This window comes from Manis pentadactyla, chromosome 1 (assembly GCF_030020395.1).
Source record: "Manis pentadactyla isolate mManPen7 chromosome 1, mManPen7.hap1, whole genome shotgun sequence".
In the NCBI taxonomy this organism is placed as follows: domain Eukaryota; kingdom Metazoa; phylum Chordata; class Mammalia; order Pholidota; family Manidae; genus Manis; species Manis pentadactyla.
Window position 1 is genome coordinate 195,720,882 of NC_080019.1, and position 26,325 is coordinate 195,747,206.

Genomic DNA, 26,325 nt, shown 5'->3' on the forward strand with positions numbered 1-26,325 from the left:
GCCTTGGCCACGCTGTCTGCACTTGAAAGGGACCCTGTCACCCCTGAACTCGTGGCGTAGTCCCCATCTGCTCCCCTCGCAGCTTCTGGGGCACTTGGTCTGGGGTGCTCTTCACCCAGCAGCACCTTCAGAGGCTCAGGAGGAGGTTCCAGGACCCACAAGATTTTGTGGGGTGGTCTGGCCTTGGGGGCCCACAGGCCACACCAGGGGTCTCTGGACAGGTTCTGGCTGGGTGGCTCTAGGGACCAGGCTGGGGGCTGTATACCCCCAGCTGCCTTCATGTCCCCACAGACCTCGGCAGGGGGCCTTGGCCACTCCAGGACGACAGCATCCCCCTGCCGGGGGCCCTATGCCAGCCTCATGGTGTTGGCCCTGGGGCCTCTCTGGCCACCTCTGCACACCATGAGCGTGGGCAGTCCTGGGGCAGGGGGAGGAGGGGCAGCTCCCCACGCAGCCGGCCCCGAGGGCCTGAGTCTGTCTCCAGAGGCCAGGGACAAGTTCCTGGGTCCCAGAAACCTGAGCACTGTGTGTGTACATGTGTGCCTGCAGTCAGCAGACGGGGTGTCTGCTCTGGTGGGGCACAAGGGCCACCCCCACCTCTGGTCATGCTGACATGTCGGGTCAGGACTCAGCTCTCAGAGTGGAAACCCCCCGGCTGGCCCTGCCGGATGCTCGGCAGCATTTCAGCTGTGGCCTGGGGACCTGCTGGGCGGCGGCTCCGTGGACAGGTGCAGTGGCCACCTCTGCGCTGGCAAACACTGCTGGCTGAACGGCACGTCCTCCTGGGTCTCGGTCCTCTCCTTAAACTGCGCACCAGCATGTACACACGGGATGATGCCTGCTTGGCTCCAGCAGCCCAGAGGGCGTCATGCGGGGGGGCGCTCAGGGTGGAGGCTGTGGGTCCCAGGCCAGGGTTCGTGTACAGGCTTCAGACGGGCACGGAGGGAGCAGGTGGCCAGGAGTGCGGCCTGATGACGGGTGGGAAGAGTGCAGGGGCTTAAGTGGGCAGCCCACCCACCTGGGCTCCAGCTTCAAGGTCCCCGACTGAGATGAACCAGGCGGGGGTAGGTGCCCTGCCCGGTGGGCCAGAAAGGGGGTCTGTTAATTTCACACACCCGACCCCAACTTGTTCTAATGAAGATGCTTTATTGTTTAAAGAGAAGGCACACAGAGCCAGCAGCCATGCCTCCTGGGGCCCGCGAGGTGACTCCCTACCTCCTGCTGCTCAGGCACCGCCTCGCCCTGAGAACTACAGAGCTTCCCTGCAGAGAAGCACCGGAGCCCCCGGGACCCCCAGCAGTGCGGTGGGGGTGACCCCGTCTACAACAGCACATGGACATGGACCTCACAGATGTCTGGGTCCCAGCCCGAGAGGAGGCTGCTGGGAACGCTCCCTCCCTCTCAGGCCCAGCCAGCTGGCACCCGTGGGTGGGCTTTCCACCCCTTCTGTGAGGAGGCAGCCGTGGCCTCTGTAGCACCACCGCCCAGACCCTGTGCCTCTCGGCAGGGCTTGGGACTCTTCCTAGGGACACGACGTCCTGGGGCAGGTGGCAATTCCCAGGACAAGCAGTTTCCAGAAGGCTGCCCCTCCTGCCCAGCTGCCGCACGTGGCCCCAGGCAGAAGGGGCAAGGCCTCCCCTCGCTGCAGGGCTCTTTAGAGGGCGAGTGAAGGCAAGTGCCTTCCTCCCACCCCTGCTGCCGCAGGTGTCCTTATGGTGGCAGGTGACTGGGGCGAGGCCACTGATGCAAACCTCAGGGCAGCTAGTCTCCGATGCCATCATTCCGGAAGCCTGCGTGAGCGACAGAAGTCTACCCCGTGCCCCAGTCACAGCTGACACGGGCATGTTGTGAGCAATGGCACTACCTTTAGGAAGAAGGCCAAGGCCACACCTGCCAGGTCTGAAACATCTACTGCCAGATTGGACTTTGGGAGAATGTTTATTAGGGAGAATGGCTGCAAAGCCCACCTTCAGGCCAAGCCAGGTCGAGGTGGGCCTTCCTGCACAGGAGGGTGGTGGCCAGGCACCCAGGGGAGCAGGGCCTGCCCAGCTGGTGCCCAGCACCCCTCCCGCCCTCACCAGGGTGCAGGTCCGCAGCGAGCCGCGGCTTTGCCAGGCGGGCCTGAGGCTTCCTAAGGGCGCAGCCTGTGGCCGAGTCCCAGCCCGGGGTCAGCAGAGGCACAGCTGTGGGCATACGCCCCATCTGGTGAGATTTCAGGCAGGGTCCCCAGGCAGGCCTGCAGCCTGGGCTCCTGCGGACAGTCAGTCCGTGTCCTCCAGCAGCTCCTGCTTGTGCAGGGCCTGGAGCCGGCTGGCCACGGTCTGGTGGACAGTCTCCAGCCCCTGGACATCCAGCTCCCGCAGCAGCAGCAGCATGGCAGCCAGGACGTTGTTCTGTGGGCAGAGTCGGTGGCTGAGCACCACGCCCAGCAAGGCTAGGCCTGGACCCACGGGGCTGCAGCCTCGAGAGGGGCCAGCCTCCCAGACGGCCACCAACAGGCCAGGTGCCCACTGCCCGGCCCATGCTCCCAGCAGGTGCTGAGAATGGTGGGGTGCCAGCCACTTCTGTCTGCAGCTCTGGAGGATGCCCTTCCCGCTCCCAGAAGGTGGGCTGGCACCCTCCCAGGACCGGGCCTCGGCCGCCCGCCTCTACCTCCCACAAGCTCTGCACGCACCCCAGTGGCTGCTGAGCATAGGCACGGAGCCCATGGTCTTGGGTGACTCCCTCGCTGGCCATGGTGCCCTCCTAGGCACAGCCTCACACCCAAAGGCTTGGGGCAGGTCCCGCAGGGCTGAGGCCAGCTGGGCACTCTGGGAGCAGGTGCTGTGGCTCATGGGCCTGTCTCACTGACCCTGGCTCTGCTCAGGCAGCCCCCCTTTCCCACATGACCAGGCAGCAAGTTTCCCCCCCGGGGGCCAAGTTAGCTGTGGTGACCCCATTCTCCTGGCCAATGACGGGCTCAAGCACCTGAAAAATGCCAGCTGGTGAAACGGTCCTGCTGGGGTGGGAGGCCCAGGGGGCTGCTCTTTGCTGATAAGAGGACACACACAGGAAGAAACGGTCCCACCCTTCTCGTGGGTGTGAGCCCGGACCAGCAGGGAACAAGCCCCAGCACAAGCCAGAATGATGCTGGCGGAGATGGAAGCCTAGAAAGGCCTAGGTCTTCCACAGCTTGAGCTGCCTGCGTGACCTACCTCTTGTCCTGTTCCTTACAGCCACTCCCCTAGAGCCACGGGGACACTGAGCCGACCCCAGCCAGGGTGAGGAGTCTCCCACATCTCTGCAGGTGGGGCCCTCTGCACACAAGTGCTGCCACAGGCCCGGGACGGATGCGGGGTACAGGCCGCTGAGGGGAACTGAGCTGCCTGTAGGCTGTTCCCGGGGTGGGCTTGCTCTGTGCTGAAGCCCACCCACTGGTGCAGGAGTGCCCCCCTCTCCTTACCCACTTCCACCTTGGCTGGGAGCTGACCTCAGACAGCTGCCTCCCACCCTTGGCGGCCTAGGGTGTCTCCACCCTACCACGATTTCCACGTTCTGGGCAGAGAGCCCCAGGCCGGCTCCATGCAGGCCTGACCACACCACACTCACCCTGCTCTTGCAACTGGCTGCAGCCTCCCTCTGGGAGAAGGGAGGAAGCCGGTCCTGGGAAGGGGGCTTCAGGCAGAGCTGCCTCTGGACACTGCTGGTGGGGGTAAAGGGCACAGTGCATGAGGGCTGGGGCCCACCTGGCCCAGAGGATGTCGCAGGGTCTAGTCCCAGCCCCGGAGCAGGACGGGGTGGTAACAAGGCTTCACCCCAGGATGCGGGGAACTCCTGCTTAGTGACACAGCTTCTGGAGGGATGGAATTGGGGTCACACACATTTCTCTGATCCCCTGGGGGCAACCTCCCTACCCCCAGGCTCCTTCCTGTGCTGCGTGGCACTGAGCACGCTCCCCGATGCCCCGCAGTGGACTGTAACTGCCCACCCCAACACCCCCAGGTGCCCTCCAGAGGGCTCGAGCTGCGGAAAACGAGAAGGTGGTTCCATCTGCTCAGTGGATGCAGCCCTCCGGCCTCTCTGTGAACCAGTCTCTACGGCATTCCCCATGTTCAGTTTCTGCTCAAAACCGTTTGTGACAATGTGCTGCTCCCCAGAAGCCACCCACGCACACCAGCGCCCTGTCGGGGGCTGCCTTGTCATGCTCCTCCCTCCCCTAGGGCTCCCTAGGCAGCCAGGCCCGCGCCCCGCTTTCCTCCCAGCGCCTGTGCTAGTTCCCCGCAGAGTCACATCTGGGGCTGGGGAACCAGGCTGGGGCAGCTGAAGGCCACGGATGGGACAGAACCACCCGCAGTCCCTCCCTCACACCCAGAGACACAGGGCATGGGCAGGCCTCCGGGCCCCAGCACCACACCTGGCCTCCTCCTCGCTGGGCTGCAGCAGGTCTTGCTGGGTCTCGGCAGTGCCATTCACAGCATGCAGGGCGTAGGAGAGCTCGGGCTGGCTGTGCCCTGTGCCCTCTCTGCTGGGGGCTGTGACCTCCTCTCCCTCCATCAACGCTTGGGACAGCTCCTCCTCGGTCACAGCTTTGGGGTGAAGGGGAGCAAAAGATCAGAGGGGCCCCACCACAGGCAAGCCCACCTGTCATCCCTATGGCACTGTGTGCTTTAGAAACGAGGTTCTGTCCGTCTACCCTATGGCCAGCTCCTGGAGAGCAGGGCTGGGCAGGGCCACCATCACATCCCCCACCCCAGCATGCGCTGGGCGCACAGCAGATGGTAAATGACTGCTTCTGAATCTGAATTTCAGCTACAGATACTCATAAAAATACCCAAACCAAGACAAATTTTAAAAAGGAACAGAACACACTGTATTAATTCCACTTCACTCAAATACAACTGAGTTTCCCTTAAGTTTACAAGGATTAGGACTGGGCACAGAGAGTGCCAGGGGTTACAAGATGCATGGCAGAGCCTGGCAGGGGCCCAGTCGGCCCACTGTGCAGGAGAGGCACTTGCCTGTGGGCGATGTGGGGGTGCAGGGGGAGACACAGGGAGGTGGGCGAACCACAGCAGAAGGGCACAGTGGGCGCAGCCCACCCGTACTGCTCAGGTGCTCGTGGGCTGGGAGGGTGGGTGTTTGCAGCAGAGTGCCCTCAGCAGGAGAACCCGAGGACAAGCTTGGTGAGACTGGACAAGGGAGGGGGAGCAGCAGGGTGAGGTTCCCCAGAAACCCTGTGCTGCATGGGGCTATGCCAGGTAATGTCACATGGTCACCCCTGACAGCAGCACAGACGGGCACGCTCCCGAGACCAGGGGAGCCACTGGCCATGTCTCAGGAGAGGAGGAATGTGCGGAAGCGGTCAGGGCGGGAGGGGACGCGCCGCGAGGGCCGGCTTGGTGTGCAGACACCTACACTGGTTGTCCAGCTTCTGCAGGTGGGGCAGGCTGCGCAGCACGGTCATGCGGTAGTGGCGGGGGTCGGCACCGCAGCAGGGGTTCTCGGCCAGCCACAGCACCCGCAGGCGCGGCAGGCCCTTCAGGTAGGAGAGCTCTGCCAGGCTGGGGATGCGGTTCCTCCGCACGTACAGCTCTCTCAGCTGCCGGCACCGGCTCATGGGCTCCAGGCTGGAGATGCTGTTGACGCTGTGGAGAGACAGCGCGGCTAGCCCCTGACCCCGGGAGGGCGGCCCCACACACCCATCACGTCTGCCAGGCACCCTCCACACGGCTGCTTCGATCGTAAACACCAGAAAAAAGCATGGTGGCAGTCTGTGCCCACTGGTCCTCTTCTCAGAAACAAGTCACAAGTGGACATGATGAGTCAAGGTTAATGAAGTCCCCAGGCTGTGGAGAAAGCGCCAGGGTGGGAAATCCCTGAGCCAGGCAAGTGGCTCCCAGCTTCCTGCTCTTTAGGCTTCCCGTACAGAGACAGTGCCGGAGGCGGGGTGTCTCACTCTCCTCCACAGGGGGGTAGACTGAGGCCTCCCCAGGGACACACCACTGCCAAATATAAGCAAGTCCCACATTAGGCGGAACTGAGCACTGAACTTCTGAAACCCATTTGATAAGGAAAGTGTGTGGGTTTGAAGTATGTGAACACATCAGAGAGACAGAAAATCTTCGAGATGTCCAGGCAGAGAGACCCGTCAGCTCCACACCGACAGGAGCAGGGCCATCCCACCTCCCCAACCAACAGGCCCAGCCGTCCATACACGCCCAGCTCAAGGGCAGGCAGCTGGCATCCGTGCGCGGGCTGAGCCCAGGCCTGCTGTGCCCTACAGGGGCACCCTGCAGGCCGCGCACACTCCTGCACAGTTGTGGGGTCTGCTGCTCCCTGCCGGGCTGGAGGGCAAGGGCTGGGTCACTCTGGGACCCTGCCCCACAGAGATGTTGGACATTCTGCCCGGGGCTGCACTGTGCTTGGCAGGGGTGTCATTCTTTCCTTTGGGATGCCACTGCGATTTTGAGCACTCCTAATTAATGGGATTGCCACTGTGGAGGGCTGTGTCTGCACATGGGTCACTTCACTGCAGAGCCTGAATGAGGTTGATACCGTTTGACAAAGGAAGCCGCTTGAGGCCAGGCAGTGTACCTGAGGACTTGGAGTAGGTGGCCAGGTGTCAGGAGGCAGGGCTTCTGGGAGGGGACAGGGTCATGAGGCAGGAGCCTCAGGGTGGTCGGGGCCCTTGTGAAAGGGACCCCAGGAAGTGCCTGCCCCCATGTGAGGACACAGGAAGAAGGTGGTCATGGGAAGAGGGAACCAGGAAGCAGCCCTCACAGACACTGGAGCCGCAGGCACCTGGCTCTTGGCCCCCGGCCCCCAGGGCCATGAGGAGGGAATGTCTGTCTTCCTGAGCCCCCGTCTGGGCTGTTCTGTATGACAGCCCGAGGCTGAGGCAGCCTGCCCATGCCCCAGGGAAACGACTTCCCCTCACAGAAGGGCCTGCCCTGCAGGCAAGCAGTAGTTCCCCACGGCGTGGGCCCCTGGGTCTGATGCAGCCAGAGACCCAGGCACCGGGCGCTTGTGCTCCGTCAGGAGCCTGGGCATCCTGTCCTTCTGAGCAGTGACACCGAGAATCTGCGGCAAACGAGGTGCCTGCAGCCCAGAGAGGCCCAGCAACATGCCCCAACCACTCAGACACATCGTGTGCGGCACAGACGACTCTGCAGCCCTGCTCCACTCTGCTTCCTGCTACTCTGGGGCCTTATTTATCGGGTGGGGCCTCTTGGGGCCTGGGCGCAAACCCCAGCCTCACTGTGGATCCTAACAAAGAAACAACTCATGTAGCTGGCGTGCGCACCCTGACAGCTCTGCGCTCCTGACTGCGCCCACTCCTTGCGGCCTTATAGCCCACGGCCCCATGGGTCGGTGCTGGTGTTATCTCTGCATCACAGAGAGGGAAGCTGAGCCACGACTGTGTGGGGGCTGCTCATCCCCAGGAGGCTGCACCTGCGGGCTGGGTGATGGGGGACAAGGGCCCAGGAGTGGCCCCTCCAGACTCTGTTGGGAGTTTGCAGGTTGTCTCATGTCACGAGTCCTGCATGAGAGCTGAAGTTTCCCTCCTCTTTCAAGCCCTGGACTTAGAGTGACAGCAGGCATTTAGGTACCTGAGCGTGATCACTTCCAGACTGGGCATTTCACGGCAGATGGAGATCTAGGAAGGAAAAGAATGTGACTGCAAACATCTCGACATCCCTTCCACCAGCCCGACAGAGAAGCTGGCTGGAGCTGCCATCGCTCCACTTCCAGGCCCTAAGCGGAGCAGTCTCCCTCGCTTCTCCGGACACGTGCTGGGCTCTGCATTAGGGCCGTTGCACAGCCTGGACACTCCCCCAACCTGAAGGAGAATGTGCACTCTCTAAAGCTTTAAAACGGCACTGCTATCAAACGCTGCCAGCTGTTGAGGAGCATTCCTAATTTTAGAAGCCTTCCAAGGGCATCAGGAAAGGGGTCCTCAATGCCCCTGTGCTGGACAGAAGATCTTTCTTCCTGCCATCCCTGAGGCACAGGGAAAGAACAGAAGCTTCTTGCCCATAGAGCTGGGCCAAAGGGAGACAGGACTGAAAGTGGGTCTCAGACCCTATCAATACTGTCCATCCAGTGGGAAAGAGCAGCAAGGTGCTCAGGCTGGGCCATAAAGCCTCCCTGACTGGTAGGGTTGATGAGTGACGCAGTCCCCAGGACCATGTGCCCGCCACGTGCTGGGCATGGCGCCCCAGGTTCATAGGTCTGGGCAGAATTTTCACATGCAGGAGATCTGTGTTCTGGAGTGGTGTTTTTGGTTTTGGGGGCTGTCTCGGCTGCCGAATACGCAGCACTTTGGCTATGGCGTGAAGTGGAAAGGGCTCTCTGGCCAGCCTGGCGGCTCAGAGGCACTTAATGACTCTGCTCTTCAGGTGAAGCACAACTCAGGTCACCAAACACAAGCAGGCGAGAAAGAAATGGCTGAGCGTCCCTGTGAAAGTCGGGGGCTTCCAGAACGGGTGAGAGACCTGCACACAGACCCGCAGCCCTGTGCCCTGCCCCTGGCCCGCCCATCTCTTCCTGCCATAACTCTAAGCATAACCCGAACCCTAACCCTAATCATCCGCAGGGCGGATGATGCTTGATGTGACCAAGATGAGTCAGAGAGCAACCTCCTCAGTGACAGGAAGTCCAGGAACATACAAAAAAAGACTCCAGGCAGAGGGCACTTCTCCCTGAAGTGACCAAGCTCCCTGGGAGTCCCGTGGCTTGGAGCAGGTCTGCACTTCGGCTCCGCCCCCTCCCTAGCTGGCCTGCAGGGGGCACACGAGCCTCTCACCCACACTACGGTGCTGTGCTGTCATTAGTGGGTCTAGGTTACAATACTGCTAAGTGAACAAAGCCCTGATTAGGGCTGAACTGAGTGCATGTGGTTTTGTCCATTTAATGATTTTCTTGGGGCAGAGGCTACCACTCTGGGGCCCAGGGAGCATTTGGAAGTGCTCAGTGTGATACTTACATCTGTGAGGCGGCTGCCCCTGGGGAGAGAAGACACACATACTTCAGTTTTGTTAAACTGGAATGAAAAAGGATAAAGAACAAATATTCCAAACCTTAACAACGCCTACAAACTTTAAGATTCAGTGACAAAGTAAAAGAAGGCTTGACCAGGTAACAAACAAAGGTGTCAAAATTATTTCATGGTTGAATTCCCCACGAACCTACGTGTGTTTGGTGTCTGCACAGTCTTTGTCGTCCTGAGGCGCAGCAGAGGCCCTCACTGGGGGTGCACAGAACTGCTCATTCTTGAGGCTGCAGCAGAGCAGGACACCTTCCAGCCCCCCTCTCGCCCCCACCAATGTGAACAAACAAGGGAGTCTTTATGAGAGGCCAAGTTCAAAGGCTGAACATGCACTTTATGAAACAAACTTTAGAAAGCCTGAAATAGAGCTGTTGTCTCCCCTGCTCATGAGACTATCCCCCCTCCCCCCCGCCAAAAACCCTCCAGAAAACAAAGAAGTGCTTCACTGGAAACAAATGACAGCGGATGCTGTGGCCAAAATGCCAGATGTGCCAGGCGAAGAGAGGCTTTTTAATGGACAGGCAGTACTCACAACAGTCAATCTGCCCCCGGCACAAGAGGGCATGCTCTCGGCTGGGCCCCACACTCCCCACTTGCACTGCCCAGTTTACAGGGACATGTGAAGTTTTGCTCTGAGTCCCCAGCGAACACCTGGAGACCTTTCTTGAGTCCATGAAGCCCTCTGGTCCTTCCTTGACCCAGCTGGATCTGGCCCCCTCCTCTGAGCATGCACTGACCCACAGCACCTACATCCCATCTGTTACCTCCCAGAGACAGGAATCAATTATAAAAATGTTTACTGATTCATTACTTCAGAGTCTCAGCTGTCTTTCTTTCCCCCTGAAAATGGTGTTAATCACTTGATCATCTCCCACCTTATCAGTAGACTCTGCTCTCTGTGACTGGCAATGTCAGAAATCAGACCCATCCACAGAGGAAACCATCGGCCCCCAAGAAAGCTATGTGGAAGCCCAGCTGTATCTTGGAACGCCTACTACTTCAAGCAAGGAGAGCATGTCCGGAACATCACCACTCAGGGGTGAGCATTTTGAAATGGCCTTTGCCAATGGCCACCGAGCTTGTAGCAGCACCTCCCAGAGGCTTGTGAGCCCAGGGACCCAGGAGGCAGGCCTGCGGCAGGGGCCAGGAAGACTCTGCCCAGAGGTGCCCCCCTCCACCCCGAACCCCCTCTGGATTCTCTGCAGGTCCTTCCTGCCGCCAGCCTAGGGCAGAGGTGCCCGGCAGCGGTTTCTGCTCATTTGCTGGCCTTGTCCCAGGGCGGAGGTTGCTGGGCAGGGGTCCCCAGCCTGGGGCGGGGGTGCTGGGAAGGTGGGGTCCCCGGCCCAGGGAGGGGTCCGCGCCCCAGGGCGGGGTGCTGGGCAGCGGGGAGGACGCGCGGGCACGGCTTCCGGCCTCCAGGCCCTCACCAGCAGTTGAGCTTCCGCACGCTGTGCAGCTCCGAGGCCTTGGCCCGGGACAGGACCATCTTCCGCGTCAGCTTCATGGCGGCGGGCCTGCCGGAAAGCGGCCGCGAGTCGCCAGGTAGCCAGGCGGATTTGGGCTCCCGGCGGCGCGTCTCCAGGCGGCGGGGCCCGCGTCGTCAGGGGCGGGCCCTGCGAGCTCATTGGCCTCCTGCTGACGGGGCGGGGCGCGGGGGAGACGCTGGGCTTCCGCTCAGAGCGCGGGCTCTGTCCCCTGCCCGCCTCGCCCCACCCCGCGGCCTTCGCGGCCTGTCCTGTGCATGCGCGGCGCTGGGAGCCCCCGCCCTCCCGATTCCCCCCGCCCACCTCTGATGCGGTTCGGCCCCGACCCAGCAGGAGCGTACCCGCAGGCCTGGAACGCGTCTCTGATCCACCGAACCTGGAGCCCTGGAGCCCTGAGCTCCCGCGCCCCAATGCCCACCCACAGACTGAGCCGGAGCCCCAGCCCTGACCCTTGAACCCCGGCCGCAAACCTGGAACATAGAGGTGATGGTCTGTTAATTGCCCTGAATTACAACGATTTAAACTGGAAATAAACCTGACAGTCCTAGGGCTGTGTTGATTCCCTCCTTCGCTTTTAGCATTTAAGGAAATGGTCTCACAGTGTTAGGCCTTTTAGAAATTAAAGGTTACTTGGGGTGCAGATCACATTAAGACAGGCATCAGGGAGCTCAGAGATGGGAAGACCAACATTCTGCCGGCCTCTGGGACTTCTCCACCGGGTCCCGGACCTGCCTTTAGCCTGCCGGCCCAGTCTCTGCAAAGATCCTGCTAAGCCATCTCCCGTCCTTGATATCTGATAATCCTTGTGAAAATAGGACAAAACCGAGTGAGTGACGACTTCCCAAATCCAGCTATGCCAGAAAGTGGGATGGATTCATCAGGTTAACAGGCCTGAAACAAAATGGAGTCAGACAGCCCGGTATAGATGAGAGGCCGTAGGGTGTTCTGACCCCAGAAAAAGCACGCGCTGACATCCGCTCCCTGAAGCAGAACCAACCCAAAACAGATGGGGGAAGTCAACCAATAAGCTGTCAGCACTAAACAGACTTACACTGCTAATTTGCATAATGGGCCTGTACGGGAACCTGGGCAGAATCTCCTATAAAAATAGCCCCGCTCTTTGTTTCCTTGGAGCATACTTACGGTTCATAACCAGGGCTGTGTCTACCTAATTTGCAAACTTTACTTCAAGCAATAAAGTTCTTCGTGATTAAATTCCTTTTTTATAGATAGATTTGTTAACAGTATCATTATTTCTGATTAAGTTCTTCATCCCCAAGTGATCTCTGATCATCTCAGCCTTTAGCACGACCCCTACTTTTGACATCTTGGCAGTTTTCCATACATAGCCCCCCACCCCCTGCCTTGGCTATAAATCTTCACTTGTCTTTTTCTTTGCAGTTGAGCCAATCTCTCTCCTCAATTGCAACAGTCTTGAATAAAGTCTTCCTCACCGTTTTAACAAGTGTCACAACAATTTTTTCTTGAACAGAGGTCAAAGATTGTTTTCCCAGTACATCACAGCATCTGGAAGCCCAGGTCCTGGTGGGAGACCTGCCTGTACCAGGGAGCCGTGGCAGGGCAAGGGGCCATGATTCAGTGGAAGAAAGCAGAATTTTACTATGGGATTTCCCATCCCACCCAAACCCACCATTTTTCTTACAAAGATAATATAGGGAATTCTAAAAAGAGAAAAACATTCCCATAGTAGTTTAACAATTGTTGCTTTCTGTATTTTGTCCCATGTGCTGTCCTTGCTGGGCTGTGGGGTGCTATGAAGAGATTATCAGACAGGTTCTTTTCCCAAGCCCTCTCACTGATGCTTGGGTGAGGTGCCCCCCACCCAAATGGTGTGTGAGCCTCCCTGGGCCACAGAGAACTTTGGTCTTCTTTGTGGGAGGAAGGCAGCCTCGCAAACAGTGCCAGTCAGAACTCTTAAGTGGATACTGGTTTTAGTAGCAGCCTCCTGGGCACCTGCCCCAGGACTCAGGGCAGGAGAAAGTGGCTCTTGTGTTGGAATTCTGCAGTCATAGAAAGCCAAGGTTTTGCTGGTGGTCTGCCGTGGCGCTGTGGGCCCAAAGCATGGAGGAAAGTTCTAGGAATAAAAGGCCAGAGGCTGGGGAATGAGGAAGGGTGCTGGGCTCAGTCGGGGTGGCTCAGTGTAAGATTTGAGAGCATAGAGTGTCTCAGAGCAGTTTTCAGCCTGCAAGTGAGCAGAGAACAATCTGACGATGAGGGCTTGACCTAAGAGAAGCCAGACCCTGGAGCTCAGCTCCACAGAGTGGCTGGAAACTTCCATCAGGCCCAGGTTGTATGAGCTTGTAGCAGGCCTCTGGCTGTCCCAACTGGGGATCCACATCAGGTGTCTGTCAGGGACAAAGCAGGGGCTACCAGGAGCTGTGGAGAGCAGGCTGAGCCCAGAGTTGGTCCAGAAGCATCCAGAGAGACAGTGTGGATAACCATCCTGCTGGCAGATGAGAGCAAGCATCTGCAGGAGTGGGTTCTGGGGGCAACTGAGCAGGCACGTGACAGGGTGATGTACACTGTGGCGGATGCCAGTGGGCCAGAGGCTTATGGGAACAGGGCTTTGGGGTTGCTGGCCCTGCTCATCTTGGGCTTGACCTTACCTGGCTGAGGTCGTTCCCCCCCATCCCCTTCTACCTGGACTGGTGTGATCCAGGTGAAGGCACCAGTCCTAGTAAGGGGTAAGCCATGCCAGGGAGGGCTGTGGGACAGGCCCAGCTCTCTGCAAGAGGGCTGCACCTGGATGATTTTGTGTAGTGATGGGGTGCAGAACAGTGCAGAGCACCTGCAGGTATGCCTGGAGTAGGTCAAGGACCTGACAGTAAGGGTGTGTGGATTTCCCTGCACCAAGGGATCACAAGGGAGCAGAGCCACCCATCCCTGAGTCCGGGTGGCCTGAGTAAGCGTCTGGCAGGAAACATCTGCTTCTCCTCTTGACTGGAGTTGAGGACCAGTTCCTGTCAGGGACCCACATGGAGGGAAGGAGGAGTTGGGTGTGCTCATGTCTCTGCAGCTTCTGTAGCCCCTGTCACCTCTAGGTGGCTATTCAAGAGGTGGTTGGGAGTGCATTAGCTGAAGGTCCTGGTGGTTCAGGTGACATTTGTAAAGGGAGTTCTTTGTGAGGTTAGTACAAATGCCTGTGTGGGTTGTGTTACTGTGCATTTCCAGAAGGCCCTTTGCCTGGAGCTCCAGGTGGAGCTTGACCCCAAGAGAAATTTGCATACCCTTTGGAAGGTGAGAGAGGAGCAGGTGGTCATACCCCATGACAGGAGGGGAACAGAGGGAGGGAGGGAGGGAGAAGAGAGAGGTTTGAGGGCTCACAGTGGTTTGATCCAGCAGCCCAGGGTCCCAGGTAACACTGCGTCAGCCCAGGGGACCGGCTCAGAGCCCGGAGGCCCTGCTGGCCTGGCACCTCCTCTCTCCATCTCCTGCCACACACCCCTGGTGTACTCTGCCGGCCTTGCTGGCTTTCCTGTGGCTCCTCAACATGAGGGCTTGAGTTCACTTCAAGGACTTAGCACCTTCTCTTCCCTGGGCCCAGACATCAGATTCCTCTGGCTCATTCTGTCACTTGTTCAGACCCCCTGAGCAAGCCCTTTGCACCCTGCCTGACACTGACCGCTGTTACTCTTTAGCTCCCAATCTGCTGGTCCTTACAATCTTTACCACAACCTGAAGGCGGTGCATGCCCCCCAGACTGTGCATCTGGGCTTCCCGTCCTCCTGCAGCCCCCTGTCCCTAAACAGGTTCTGGCCATGGCAAATCTTCAGGAAGTACCTGGGGCTGGCCCGCCACGATGAACTCAGGGCCTGCAGTATCTTCACATGCCAGCTCTGGAAGGTCCGCGGGGGTCCTGAGGCATGTTCCCTGGTTTCCAAGCCACAGCTGCCTCATCAAGGATCAAGGATGAGGTTTCCTGCCACAGTGGGACAGGAGCCCTGCTAGTGCACATGGGGAGCCCAGCATGAGGCATGGCAAGGAGGGTGAGGATGTCAAGGGAGTAAGCCTCCCTGCCCTCTGCTGCCTGGTGAGCCCGGCTGGCGCTGAGGGTCAGGAAGGACGCACTGCAGACCTGCTTCAGATCTCCTCAAACCACAGAGCTCACTTGCAGAATAGAAGAGCTGCACTATCTCATTTTATTATTCATTTATTAAGTGTCCTGAGAGATTGTTCAGGCCTCGGGGTCCTGTCCAGCTCCATCCCATCACTGTCACTGTGGAGACTTGTGGGCAGGCATGCAGCAAAGGCGCATCTATAGCAGCCACATTTAGCTGAAGTCCTTGCTTACTCTCCTGTGCAGCCATGGCTCCTGCTTCACTTCTCAATTTCCTGGGCAGTCCTTTTGCTGTTTCTAGTTTGCAGATGATCTGCTGACTGCAGAAGAGCGGTCCTCAGTGGTGTCCCACTGCACGAACCTGCTTCCCTTGGTGCTCTCTGTAGACCAGAGGTCAGCGAACTACAGCCCCCAGGCCAGACCCAGCCATGGCCTGTTTCTGTAAATAAAGCTTTATTGGCAACAGCTACACCCATCTGTTTGTGCTTTACCAATGGCTGCCTTCCTTCTGCAATGGCAAAGCTGAGTAATTAAAACAGAAACCAGGACCCACAAGCCTGATGTATTTACCATCTGTCCTTGTATAGAAAAAGGCTGCAGCCCCTGTGTAGCCTCGGCCCCTCCCCGCCTGCTCTGCTCTGCTCCCAGAGGCTGGTCGCCATGTATTATTGTGTATATAATCCTGTGTAATATTCATGATGAGAGTGCACTGGTGCCAAGCGGTCAGATTGCTCTTTCCCACGGATTGTGGCTTCCTGCCCGTGGCCAGGGCAGGGCTTGTATCTTGGACGTGTTGTCTGCGCCATGGAAAGTCCTTTGCTTTGAATTTCCATTATCTGAACTTGAAACAGCTCTCAGTCAAGACCAGCACTTGCTGTGTCCCTGCTTTACTGTCCGATGCCTTTCTATTTTTATGGGAAGGACATTTCATAATTGCTCTTGCAGTGGTGTTCTGGCAGACGGAACATGGCCTTCTTGTGAAACATGTGGTTTTCTCTAGACAGGAAGGAGCTGCACAGGGGACAACATGGGCACAGATGGTTTGTTGGAGCCTCTTTCCTGAACTACTTTATCTTAACTGATGTTACCACAAGATGCTTGCAAATGAAAGCCAGCCTGTCTGTGCCCGTCCATCGGGCAGTGCTGCAACTGCTGATATCCATGAAACATTAACTGCTTTAAGTCAATGACATGGCTCTGGGGTGGGAAGGGCCCCCCAGGGAAGGATGAGAGCCTGGATGCTTAGCAGCTGCTGACACTGGGGGGGCTTCTGCTTCCCTTGTCAGATAGTGAGGGTCTGAGACCCCTCTCTGGGGTGTGGCCGTTGTAACAAGCCAACTCCCGCAGCAGGCCCCCAGGGAGGGCTTCCTAGTTGGGCTCTGAGAATGCAGCAGTGGCGGGGGGCTGGCTGTGTCCCTGTCCAGCAGTGAACCCACAGCCACACCCACGGCGCTAACTGCTTTGGAGGCCAGGCTCTAGCACCTTTGTACCTATCAACGCATCTTGAAGAGCTGAGAAAGTGCTGCCTGCACAAAGGCCCTGATGGGTTCGGGCACCTTCCCCCAGCTGCACACAGACTTCTGGAGGCTGGGATAGCGGGGGTCCCTTGGACCCTCAGTCCTGCAGGCTGCTCCCTAGCTGAGGGGCAGGGCAGTGAAGGCGGGAGCCTAGACTTCCTTGGCAGGGTCAGTGCACCCAGGGGGGTGTGGTGAGGCCGGGGCTGCTGAGCCTGGAGTCAGCCAGCAGCCCCTAAGGTCCCGGACTGGGGAGTACAGGACCCTCTGCACTTCCCTGGATGCCCCCTGGGGCCCAGACGGGAGGGGGACTATGGAGGCTGGCATCTGGGGAGGAGGTGGCAGATTGCTTTGTGTGGGGGAGAGAATTGTGGCTGGGGGTTTGGACCTTTAGGGAAAGCTGCCATCAGCTCTGGTCCAGAGTCGGGATTCGGACCCTACGGGCCCTCCAGCAGCAGGACAGATGTGGCCGTGTAAGCAGCGCCAAGTTCAGGCTTTTGTGGCCAGTGGCCAGCACCTGCCCTACACCTGGGTGCTGTGTGGTTGGCTCTTTCTGGCTCCCTGTCCCCTTGGGTCCTGCCTTACTGGGAATGTCCTGGCTTGGGGTCCCGCCAGAGGGCTGGGGTGAGGCAGCTGCCGGAGTCTCCAGGCTTCCTGAGGCCGGTAGGAGAAGTGGCTCACCCAGGCCGCGCTCACTTGGGTCCCCGCCCGCTCCTGCCTCTGCCTCCCCGCCTCAACCCCGCCCCCCGACCCCAAGCCGCTCCGGGCCGAGGAGAGTAGCTGCCATCGCGCCTTTAAAGGAGAAACTTGCCTCTAGTCCCTCGGGACGCGAACACCCAGGACGGTCCCCGCTTGGGGTCTCCGGGGAGGTCGGACCGGGGCGCGGGACCTGGGGTGCGGCAGGCTGCGCTCTCCCGGCCGGTGACGCAGAGCGCGCCGCGGGCGACACGGACAGTGCGGGGCGAGTGACGCGGGGACGCAGCCCTCTCCGAGCAGGTGCGCGCGCCGGCCCCGGACGGACATCACCAGGGCCGGCGACGAGGTAGCAGACCCGGCGCTGGGGCGGGGGTGCGGGCAGGGAGGGGGTGCGCGGGATCGGAGGCGCAGGCGGGGTGGGGGAGGGTGCCCCGGGGCCCAGGGACGCGGGGGCGGGTACACGGGGGTCCAGGGAGTGCAGTCCCGGCTGTGAATACAAGCAAACCGCAGGCTGGAGCTCCTTCGCCACGGGGTTGCGGGGACCCGGGCGCTGGCGGGGAGCTGGAGCGGGCTCCGGGCGCGAGCTGGGGGTCCGGCGTCGAGCGCAGGTTCATGGGCCTGGCTGTAGCCCCTGCTAAGGCAGGGAGCCCAGGGTGAGGGGACCCACAGGATTCAGGGCCATCTCTACCCAGTGCTGTGCCCCGACCTGGGGAGATGAGGGACTCCGCCATCTCAGGCTCTCGCTCTGAATCCCGACAAGACCACTGGGCCGTTTGTCCTCGGTTTCTCCTTCCCCTCACTGGCCTCCGCTGTTCGCAGTGTAGACAGTGCTCTCTGCCAGGGTTTCAGAGGCTGCCCTGCCCCAGGAGCTCGGGCTATAGCACACACTTCAGACAGAGGTGGAGGGCGTGTGAGCTCAGGTCCAGGCCGGCGTGCCCATGGCCAGCGTGCCCATGGCCAGCCTCACATGTAAAAGCCCTTGCCGAGTCTTTGGGGTGGGGTTGGGTGTGGGTGGGTGTGGGTGAGGAGGCCGGGTGAGCTCCTGTGTAGGACAGCAGACATCCTGTAAGGGCCCCCCAGGTATGGGGCACAGTAACCTCTGCCCTCCTAAGTGTTTGCCGGGAAGCTCCTGGGACCCCTAGCCAGCTCTGGCTCCTGCAGTGTCTCGGTTCAACCACCCGGCTGCTGTAAAATACCACAGCTGCAGGGCTCGTGAACATCCGAGGTTCGTTTCTCACAGCTCTGGAGGCTGGAAGTCCCAGATCAGGGTACCACATGGTGGGCCAGGTCCCCTTCCAGGCTGCAGACATCTCTGTGTGTCTTCACACAGTGGAGGGCACAGGGAGCTCTGTGGGGACCCCCTGATAGAGGCAAGTCCCGTCAGGACCTCAGCACCTCCCAGAGACCCTGCCTCCTAATACCATCACCTTGGGGACAAGGTTTTGACATGGGAAATTTAGGGGAACACATTCAGACCTAGGAATGGTTGGATCCGGGTGACCAGCACAGGCTGGGAGAGGCTGGGGGTGCAGCCAGGAACCTCCATCGTGGTGGACACACAGCTGGCAAGGGCCCAGAAGCAGCAGAGGGGGCCTGGGGGATCCTCCTTCCCAGAGAATGCCTGAGGGGTCATGAGCAGGATGCGGGGGCTGGTGAGGCTTGGACAGAAAGGAGAGACCACCCGCTGCTCAGGGGCCAGGAGCATGGCCGAGGGGTGCTCCCACCTAGTGCTGCAGAGGGCAGGACTTGCAGGGGTGGGATTGAATACTTGGGCACAGCCATTCCTGAGCAAGGTGCCCATGCAGCTTGGCTTCTCCTAAATGCTTACAGTGAAATTGAAGCAGGGAGTGGCTGAAAGGTGGAGTTTCTAGTAAAAAAGGAAGCGGAACTTACAGATTCGGGAATTCCTAGCCCATCCACACTGAAAGGAATGAAAAGGCTTTCCCAGGACAGCAGACAAAGCATGTGGCACATTTCACACAGACGTCAGACTGATGGCCACTCCAGGGAGCTGGGGCTTTCATCCGGACAGCAGGGACACAGTCAGCCCCGTCCACAGCAGCAGTAATGACCCGAGGCATTTCAGAGGTCATGGGGCTGCCACCATCACAGGCCCTGAGTGTGAGGGCCTGGGGGCAGAACGATTTCAAAGGAGGGGGTCCGCTGCCTCTCACCCCTCCCGTCATGGGCTCCTGAGGGCGCCTGGCAGCACAGGAGCCCCGAGACCAGGAGGCCGTCCTGGTCAGTGCGCAGGTCCACTACTATAAAGGAGGCTTCAGGGGCAGCACAGTGCTCCCCCCGAGACAAGTCTGACATATAGAACAAGTCCCATTTTCCTAAGCCCAGTGCTCCCGGCCAGGACAGGTCTCCATCACAGAGGATTTCCCTCAGTTCACAAATGCAAAAACAAACATGTGTGCACCCCACGGGGTCACCCACAGTGTCACCCTGGTGTCATCCATGGAGGCACACTCCCCCCATCGGGTGCTCCAAGGCATAACAGGGGGCCTCTTGGAGCAAAAGAACAGGTCACGGGGCATCACTTCTCTCCTGCCCAGAAGCCCTTTCTGCCCATATCACCTTCCACCACCATGAGGGTCGCTCACAGCTGGCCTTTCTCTGCCCACCTATCTGGCTTCACCCTGAGGTCACTGCCCTCTGCAGAGCTATTGGGATTGGTCAGGGAGTGAGACACTGCCAGCTCTTAACTGGGCCACCTGGCCAGCCCTCTTCAGAGCCACTTAGCTCAGTGCTGGGCACTCAGGGTTGAGCCACCTGGCTGCTGGCCTTGGGCAGACACTCTCAGCTACACCCAGAGCTCAGGCCACCCCACCCCTGGCAGCTCCCTCCCTGCTTGCCCCTTGACCAGGCTCACTCCCAGCCCCCAAGCCCACTGGGAGGAAGGGTATAAGCTCTCATGTGAGGGCACCACGATAACACAGAACCTGGGCGCAGCTGTGATAGCCCCTGCGGCGGGGTGACCAGGGTGTCAACACCGTGGGCCAGGTCCCCTTCCAGGCTGCAGACATCTCTGTGTGTCTTCTCACAGTGGAGGGCACAGGGAGCTCTGTGGGGACCCCCTGATAGAGGCAAGTACCATCAGGACCTCAGGGCCTTCCAGAGACCCTGCCTCCTAATACCATCACCTTGGGGATGAGGTTTTGACATGGGAAATTTAGGGGAACACATTCAGACCTAGGAATAGTTGGATCCGGGTGACCAGCACAGGCTGGGAGAGGCTGGGCTCCTTCTCAGGCTGCTACATCATGGATGGGCAACTGCCCTTGGGTGCAGGGGCTCCAGCTTGCCTGGGGCCATGGCTGGGGCAGAGCTCAGGCAGGCGGGATGGTGTGCAGACCGGCAGGCGGATGGGTCCTGTGGGCCACCGCCTCATTTCCCCTCTGCTCTATCTCAGCAGCCCTTGAGGTGCTTTCCGAACGCACAGCCTCGCAGGCTGGAGGAAATGCTGTCCTGAGGGAGGCAGGAGCCGGTGGGAGCCGGAGAGGGGGCAGCCCTCACTATGGAGCCCTTACCCCCAAGGAAAGATGGCTCCGAGCTGGAAGAGGGCCTCGGGGTGCAGCCCAGGAGGGTCGTGGACCTGGACATGGTCTCCAATCTCCGGCGAAGCAACAGCAGGATGGGGAAGTCACAGTATCTATATGGCAACTGTGGAAAGGTAGGCTTTTGGCCGTCAGGGGGGCTCCACTTGCTGGTCTGCCAGAGCCCTGTGGGCACAGGGGTCCCCCAGGGAGAGGCATGTTGCCTATCTGGGCAGAGATGCCGCTGAGCTGGGCCCCAGCCCAGAAAGGCCCCCTCGGAGGAGCAGGGAACCAGTGAAGAGTGGCCGGGCCGCCCCTCCCGTGGGTTGCACGGTCCCTGTTCTCCGACGGGGAGAGTGCTGAGTGAACACTGCAGTCCTGGGCCACACGCACAGGAAGTGGGCCCCCACCTTCACACGCACTGGCTTCACTTCCCCTGGTCAGCTGGAAAGGAGGGGAGTGCGGCCTGCACTCTGCCCGGATGGAGGCAGGTGACCACACCCCTACCTGTCACCTTGCCACAGCACCTCTTGGCCCCAAGAAAGGCCGTGTTGACGTATGAACTGTAAAGAGCTGTGAAATTCCAGTTGGGCCAAGAAGAAGTGATTCCACAGGCTCCCCCCACCCCTGAGTCCACACCCAGGACCCTCTGCGCAGAGGTGTTGTGGTGGGGGAGGGCTCAGGTCCCACTTCTCCGAGAAAAGACCCTTGAGGCTTGTCCCGAGTGTAGATGTCCAAAAGAGCCTCAGGCCCTGGTCCTCCGCAGAGTGTAGCTCGGGATGCCCGAGGCCTCAAAGTGCCCTTTTCCCCCAGCAAGAACATCTTAGTTCATGGATTCCTGAAAACATCATGAAGAAAGAGTGCGTGTACTTTGTGGAAAGCCCCAAACTGTCCGATGCCGGGTGAGTGCCTGCTTTGTGTCTTCTGCCCCTTTCCCTGCTGCTCTGTGGAGTCGCTGATCAGAGCGAGGCTGGGCCCTGGGGCACAGCCCATGTCTGCGGAGGCCCGGGATGCTTGGAGGGTTCCCGTCTACCCCAGCTGGCTGTGGGGAGGGGCCTCAGCCAATCTGCTTTGCAGAGTTTAGGTCACACGTCCAGGCTGATGCAGATGCGGCTCTGTGGTGGTGCTCAGACCTGAGTCTGTGGTGTGGGCACTGCACTGCTCCCCTCTACAGTAGCTCATTTTCCTCTGGAATAGAGCATCATAGGGTCCAGGGACTGGAAGGGGCCTCAGGGAAAGCCCACAGCCCAGACCCCTCGCAAGGAGGCCCAAGACTCCATGGGCAGCAGCCACCACTTGGCCTCCAAGCCGCTGGACGCTGTCCTCCTGGGCCGCTGGCTTTCCAGGGGCTGCCCACGAATCAAATGAGCCTGAGGGCAGCTGGAGGAAACCTGGATGCCTCCCTGTCCCGGACCTTGGAGCCTGGGGCTGGAGCTGGTGTTGTGGTGCTCCCGGAGGGTGCACAGGGCAGTGACTGGGGTGGCGTCCCCCCAGCTGCACCCTAGTCTGTGCTGTGCTGCGCACAGGCTGCACTGTCTTCCTTCTACCCCATCTTCACCCCCAGCGCACGCCTCTGCTGTGAAGCCCTCCCTGACCACAGCCCAGCGTGGCCTCCCGCTGCCCCGGACTCCGTGTGCCTCCTCCAGCTCCCTGGGTGGTTGCACTGAGGCTGTGTGGCTTGTGGTTTTCTCTCCTGCTAGTCCTGAGCTCTGACCAAGGCAGGGTTTCTTTGTTACTTCCTGTGCTGGACAAATAGTCCCACCAAGCTCACATCTGTAGAGTGATCGGGGGGAGAAGCCGCTGGGGGACACAGGGGAGGATTATGGTACAGACTCAGCCAGGAATGGTCCTGAATGGTCCCAGCCATGCTGGGTTCTGGGCCCTGTGATTCATCCAGGGTGTTGTCACCGAACAGGCCCTGAGGACACGGGGTTCACACCTGGCCTGGCTCCTCTCCACTGTGAGACCTTGTTTTCCTGCTGGCAGCCCCAGGGGCAGACCCTGAATTAGTGAAGGCTGCCCCCATGCTCCAGCTGATGGCTCAGAACCTCTGATACAGCAGAGGGAATGGCTTGTTCACTCAGATGTGACTCTGAGTGTGTGTCACAGTATGTAGGACTGGGGACATAAAGCCCGAGAAGGCTGAAGAAGTCCTGGGAACACCTAGAGATGTTTTTCTGTGAGCACATGGCCACATTGTTCACAGTGAATGGGTTGTCACAGTCTCCTGGCTAGCCACATCTTGTGACTTAAGGCAGTGACCTAAGTCACGTTCCAAAACCTTGGGAGGAATACATATGTGAGGGCAGGATTTATAGCTGAAAAAGGTACAGCGATTTCCCGGAGATCCTGGGGCACCGGGACACAGGGCGGTTGTGGGGCAGATGGTGGGGTGCGGTGGGGCCCGGAGGGAGGGGAAGCTGGGCACGGTGCAGTCACACGGGGGCCTTTTGGCTTGTGCCGTCAGGCTCAGGGGACCCTGGGTCAGGCAGTGCGAGGAGGGCACTCTGGAAGCCCACATGCAGAGGCTGGCCTGGGGAGCAGGCCCTTCCCAGGAGGCAGGTCACCCTCCTGCTAGGGGGGCTCTTTCTCCAGTGTCACCGACCAAACAGGCCACTCTGGTGATGGGACGAGGACGTGTCCCTCCCAAGGGGCCAGGGGAAGCTTCCCTTTCTTCCTGGGAAAGGCCAGGAGAGGAGGGCTGGTGAGGGTCCCACCCACTGCAGAGGGAGCTTCCCCAGCAGACCTGCTCATATGCCTTCAGATTTCAGTGGGGTGTGTTAGGGTCCTTCGCCCTCCCTCTGCCAAGCTGGGGCCCTCCGCCTCCCTCTCCCACCCGTACCTAATCAGCCCTGAGCGTGGAGGGTCTCTGCTCGGCGTGACCTGCCGTTCCCTCCCACCACTGCCACCCCCGTCCGTGCTTTCTTCCCGGTCTATCTCGGGACCTTGGGCACACCAATTCCCCCACGGACCGCCAGTCCTCATCCCTAAAACTCAGGACCGAAGTGGATGCCTGGAGTTTTCTTCAGTATGAAGGTGGTCGTCCCCTTCAGGTTGCAGGCTGGGGGCCAACTAGACAGCACGCTCCCCAGGACTCTCGTCAACCCCTCTGGAGCCAGTGGTGGCATCCCATTTGTGCCCCTCTAGGCCAGGACTTCAGGAGCAAGCTCTCATTGCTTAATTTCTGGGTCATCAGTCTGTGCCAGGCTTGGGAATGCCATGTGGATGTGAGATCTAGTCTCATCAGAGGGTCAGCTTGTTATAGGCCAACTGCAAGAGACTAAGGAGGACATGGGGGCTGTGCTGGGTCAACACACAGGCTCTCGGGCCCTCACCCTGTGACCTCCTCCCCTGCGGTGGGCTGTGCCTCTGGGAGGCCATGCAGTCAGGAGAATCCAAGGTCACACGAGCAGTAAGTGGCAGAGAAGCAGCCCTCTTTCCCCAGGTCCAGAGGTCTTTCCCCTGCTCTACAGAGGCTTGGGTTTCCTCTTGTTTCAGACTTTTCTTGGTCTCATCCGTATCTAGTCTTCTTGATCATTTGACCCCAGCACAAAGTAGAAATGTAAAAACGTGCAAATTTCTGATTAAACAAGGTGTAAAGAACATGTTTATCCATTCTCTCCTGAAACCCAATTGCATAGCAGTAAAGAAGTAAAAGCTTTCAAACCATGAAGACAAAGAACACAAGAGAGGCAGTAGCAGTTTAAAAGAGCTATTGATGCTTTCTCCCCAGGGGAAAAGCAGAGAACAGAGCGAGGACTCCTGGAGATTGGGGCGACCTGCAGTATGACCCGGCTATACGGGGGGCATGACAGGAGGGCCAGAGGTGGGGGACCACGTGCACCCTGTGAGCTCCGGGGCTGAAAGGCTCTGCTTTGAGCTTGCACCATGTGGGTGTCTAAACCCTTTTATTTTGAAATAGTTTAGATTTACAGGAAGTTGCAAAAATGCTATGGAAATGTCTCACTGTCCCAGCACTGGTTATCACTAATGCCCTCTTCATCTCTGCAACTCTTCATTTGAGAATGTCACAAAAATGGAACCATATGTTGTGTGATCTTTTGAGGCCCGTGTCTGTCACACAGCACTGTGCCTCGCCCTGCCTTAGATCTCTTCGAGCTGTGTGGGTACCAACCGACCTCTCTTGCCAGGTGCTCTGTTCCTGTCATCATCATCTCTGAAGTGAGATTTTTGTGGACAAAAAAGAGCTGGGTCTTATTTTTTATCCACTCTGCCATTCTCTGTTTTTTTGTTTTTTTTTTAATGGGTGCATTTAGAACTTCACACCTAATGTAATTATTGAGATGTTAGGCTGACATTATATTTTTGGTTTTCAGTTTGTTTTTGCTGTTTCTTTGCTCCTGTCCTCCTGTAGGTGACTTGAACATTTTTTTAGAGTTCTGTCTTGATTATCTGTACTGTTTTGGTGTATATGTCTTTGTATAGCTTTTTTTAAGTGGTTGCTCCAGGTGTTACATTATATACCCATAACTTATCACAGTATCTACTATGTGCTGACATCTGCTGATATACACATAAGCATCACTGTCTCCTGGTGGCGACATTGACTAGTTTGAATGGCATGTAGAAGCATTCTCTCCTTTTACATCACTTAGCCTTCCCCACTTATAATTGTTTGCAGTGTTTCCTCTGCGTACACCAAGAACCATGCTAGACAGTGTTATGATTTTTGCTTCAACCATCAAACATAATCCATACAATTCAAGAGAAGGAAAATGTGTCGCATTTACCCATATTTTGACGCTTGCCATTGTCCTTCTTCCTTTGGATGTTTCCACATTCCTTCATCATTTCTTTTCTGCTTGGAGAACCTCCCTTGGCCATCTTTCAGGGTAGTTCTGCTGGTGGTAGATCCCCTTGGTTCTCCTTCATCTGAGAATATCTTCCCTTTCACAGATAAATATTTTTGCTGGATAGAGAATTCTGGGTTGGAAGGTTATATCTCTCAGTATTTGAAAAATGTTGGGCTGCTTCCTTCTGGTACTTCTTTCTGGCTTCCGATGAGAAATCAGTTGTTGTTTGGATCATTTTCCCCCAATAGGTAAGGTGTCATTTCTGTGTTGATGCTTTCAAGATTTTTTCACCGTCAGTAGTTTTCAAGTTTGACTATTATGTGTCTTAGTATGCAAGTCTTTGGGTTTAGCCTCTTTGGTGGTCTTTCAGATTCTTGAATCTGTAGATTTATACCTTTTTTCCAAATATGGGAAATTTGGGCCAGTCTTCCTTCCTTCCTTCCTTCCTTTTTTGTTTTCTTGCTATTGTAGGTAGTATTTTTTAACAATTTCCTTTTCTAATTGTTTATTACTTCTGCATAGACATAAAATTGATTTATGTCATGTTGACATTGTGTCGTACAAACTTGTGAGACTTACTTGTCAGTTCTTAGAACTTTTGTAGATTCCTTAGGATTTTCTACATAGTTATGTCTGTGAGTAAAGACACTTTCATGTCTTCTTTTCCATCCTTTCTTTATTTATTATTGTATTAGCTAGGACCTATTGGTACAGTGTTTAAGAGCATAGTAAGGGAAGACATTGTTGTCTGGTCCCCAATCTTAGGGATAAAACATTCCATGTTTCATCATTGGATGATGAAACTACCAGCCCTTATGCAATTCTCACTGTGGGAGACACTAGTCATAAAACTAAGACTGTCGCCCAAACTTCAGCCCCTGTCTGGGATGAGAGTGCCTCCTTCCTCATCAGGACACCAAACACTGAGAGCCTGGAGCTGCAGGTTCGGGGTGAGGGGACTGGTGTATTGGGCTCATTATCCCTGCCCCTCTCGGAGCTCCTTGCAGCTGACATGCTCTGCTTGGACCACTGGTTTACGCTCAACAATGGTCAAGGGCAGGTGCTGCTGAGGGCGCAGCTGGGGATCCTGGTGTCACAGTACTCAGGAGTGGAAGCACATGGCCACAGCTATAGCCACAGCTCCTCATCTCTGAGTGAAGAAACAGAGCTCT

The 26,325-nt window shown here is 58.0% G+C and overlaps 2 protein-coding genes across 20 annotated transcripts in view; one reads left to right on the forward strand and one right to left on the reverse strand.

The window, feature by feature from the left end:
- Positions 1-1,924: 1,924 nt before the first annotated feature.
- CFAP410 (cilia and flagella associated protein 410) lies at positions 1,925-10,659 on the reverse strand. Of its 5 annotated transcripts, none has more exons than XM_036912031.2 (7): positions 10,456-10,658; positions 8,966-8,984; positions 7,590-7,636; positions 5,395-5,624; positions 4,394-4,565; positions 3,589-3,679; positions 1,925-2,393 (listed from the first exon to the last, which is right to left on the reverse strand). In XM_036912031.2, the coding sequence occupies exons 1-7, from the start codon at positions 10,530-10,532 to the stop codon at positions 2,262-2,264; spliced, it is 768 nt and encodes a 255-aa protein (XP_036767926.2). In that variant the 5' UTR covers positions 10,533-10,658; the 3' UTR covers positions 1,925-2,261. The 5 variants fall into 5 exon arrangements, with proteins under 5 accessions (XP_036767926.2, XP_036767923.2, XP_036767925.2 ...); XM_036912028.2 differs by having other exon boundaries at positions 3,589-3,682; positions 10,456-10,650; XM_036912030.2 differs by lacking the exon at positions 3,589-3,679 and having other exon boundaries at positions 10,456-10,659.
- A 5,841-nt stretch (positions 10,660-16,500) lies between these two features.
- The window catches only part of TRPM2 (transient receptor potential cation channel subfamily M member 2), a 54,809-nt gene continuing 44,984 nt past the window's right edge, over positions 16,501-26,325 (forward strand). Inside the window, exons 1-3 of one of the 15 annotated variants that reach the window (XM_057505243.1) lie at positions 16,501-17,146; positions 20,216-20,476; positions 21,153-21,241. In XM_057505243.1, coding sequence (XP_057361226.1) covers positions 20,321-20,476; positions 21,153-21,241 — 245 coding nt within the window. In that variant the 5' untranslated portion in view covers positions 16,501-17,146; positions 20,216-20,320. Of the gene's footprint in view, positions 17,147-20,215; positions 20,477-21,152; positions 21,242-22,542; positions 22,667-26,325 lie in introns of those variants that run through there. The other 14 variants (XR_008998725.1, XR_005030191.2, XR_005030190.2 and 11 more) reach the window with 14 other exon arrangements.

What these genes read in the sequence shown, in the direction of transcription:
- CFAP410 (XM_036912030.2), bottom strand. Translation starts at nt 10,532, where the DNA reads ATGAAGCTGACGCGGAAGATGGTCCTGTCCCGGGCCAAGGCCTCGGAG. An exon ending in CTGGAAGTGATCACGCTCAG is followed by an intron (nt 5,625 to 7,589) that starts GTACCTAAATGC and finishes GTCTCTCCACAG; the next exon opens with CGTCAACAGCATCTCCAGCC. An exon ending in CCCAGCGAGGAGGAGGCCAG is followed by an intron (nt 2,394 to 4,393) that starts GTGTGGTGCTGG and finishes CTCTGCCCACAG; the next exon opens with AACAACGTCCTGGCTGCCAT.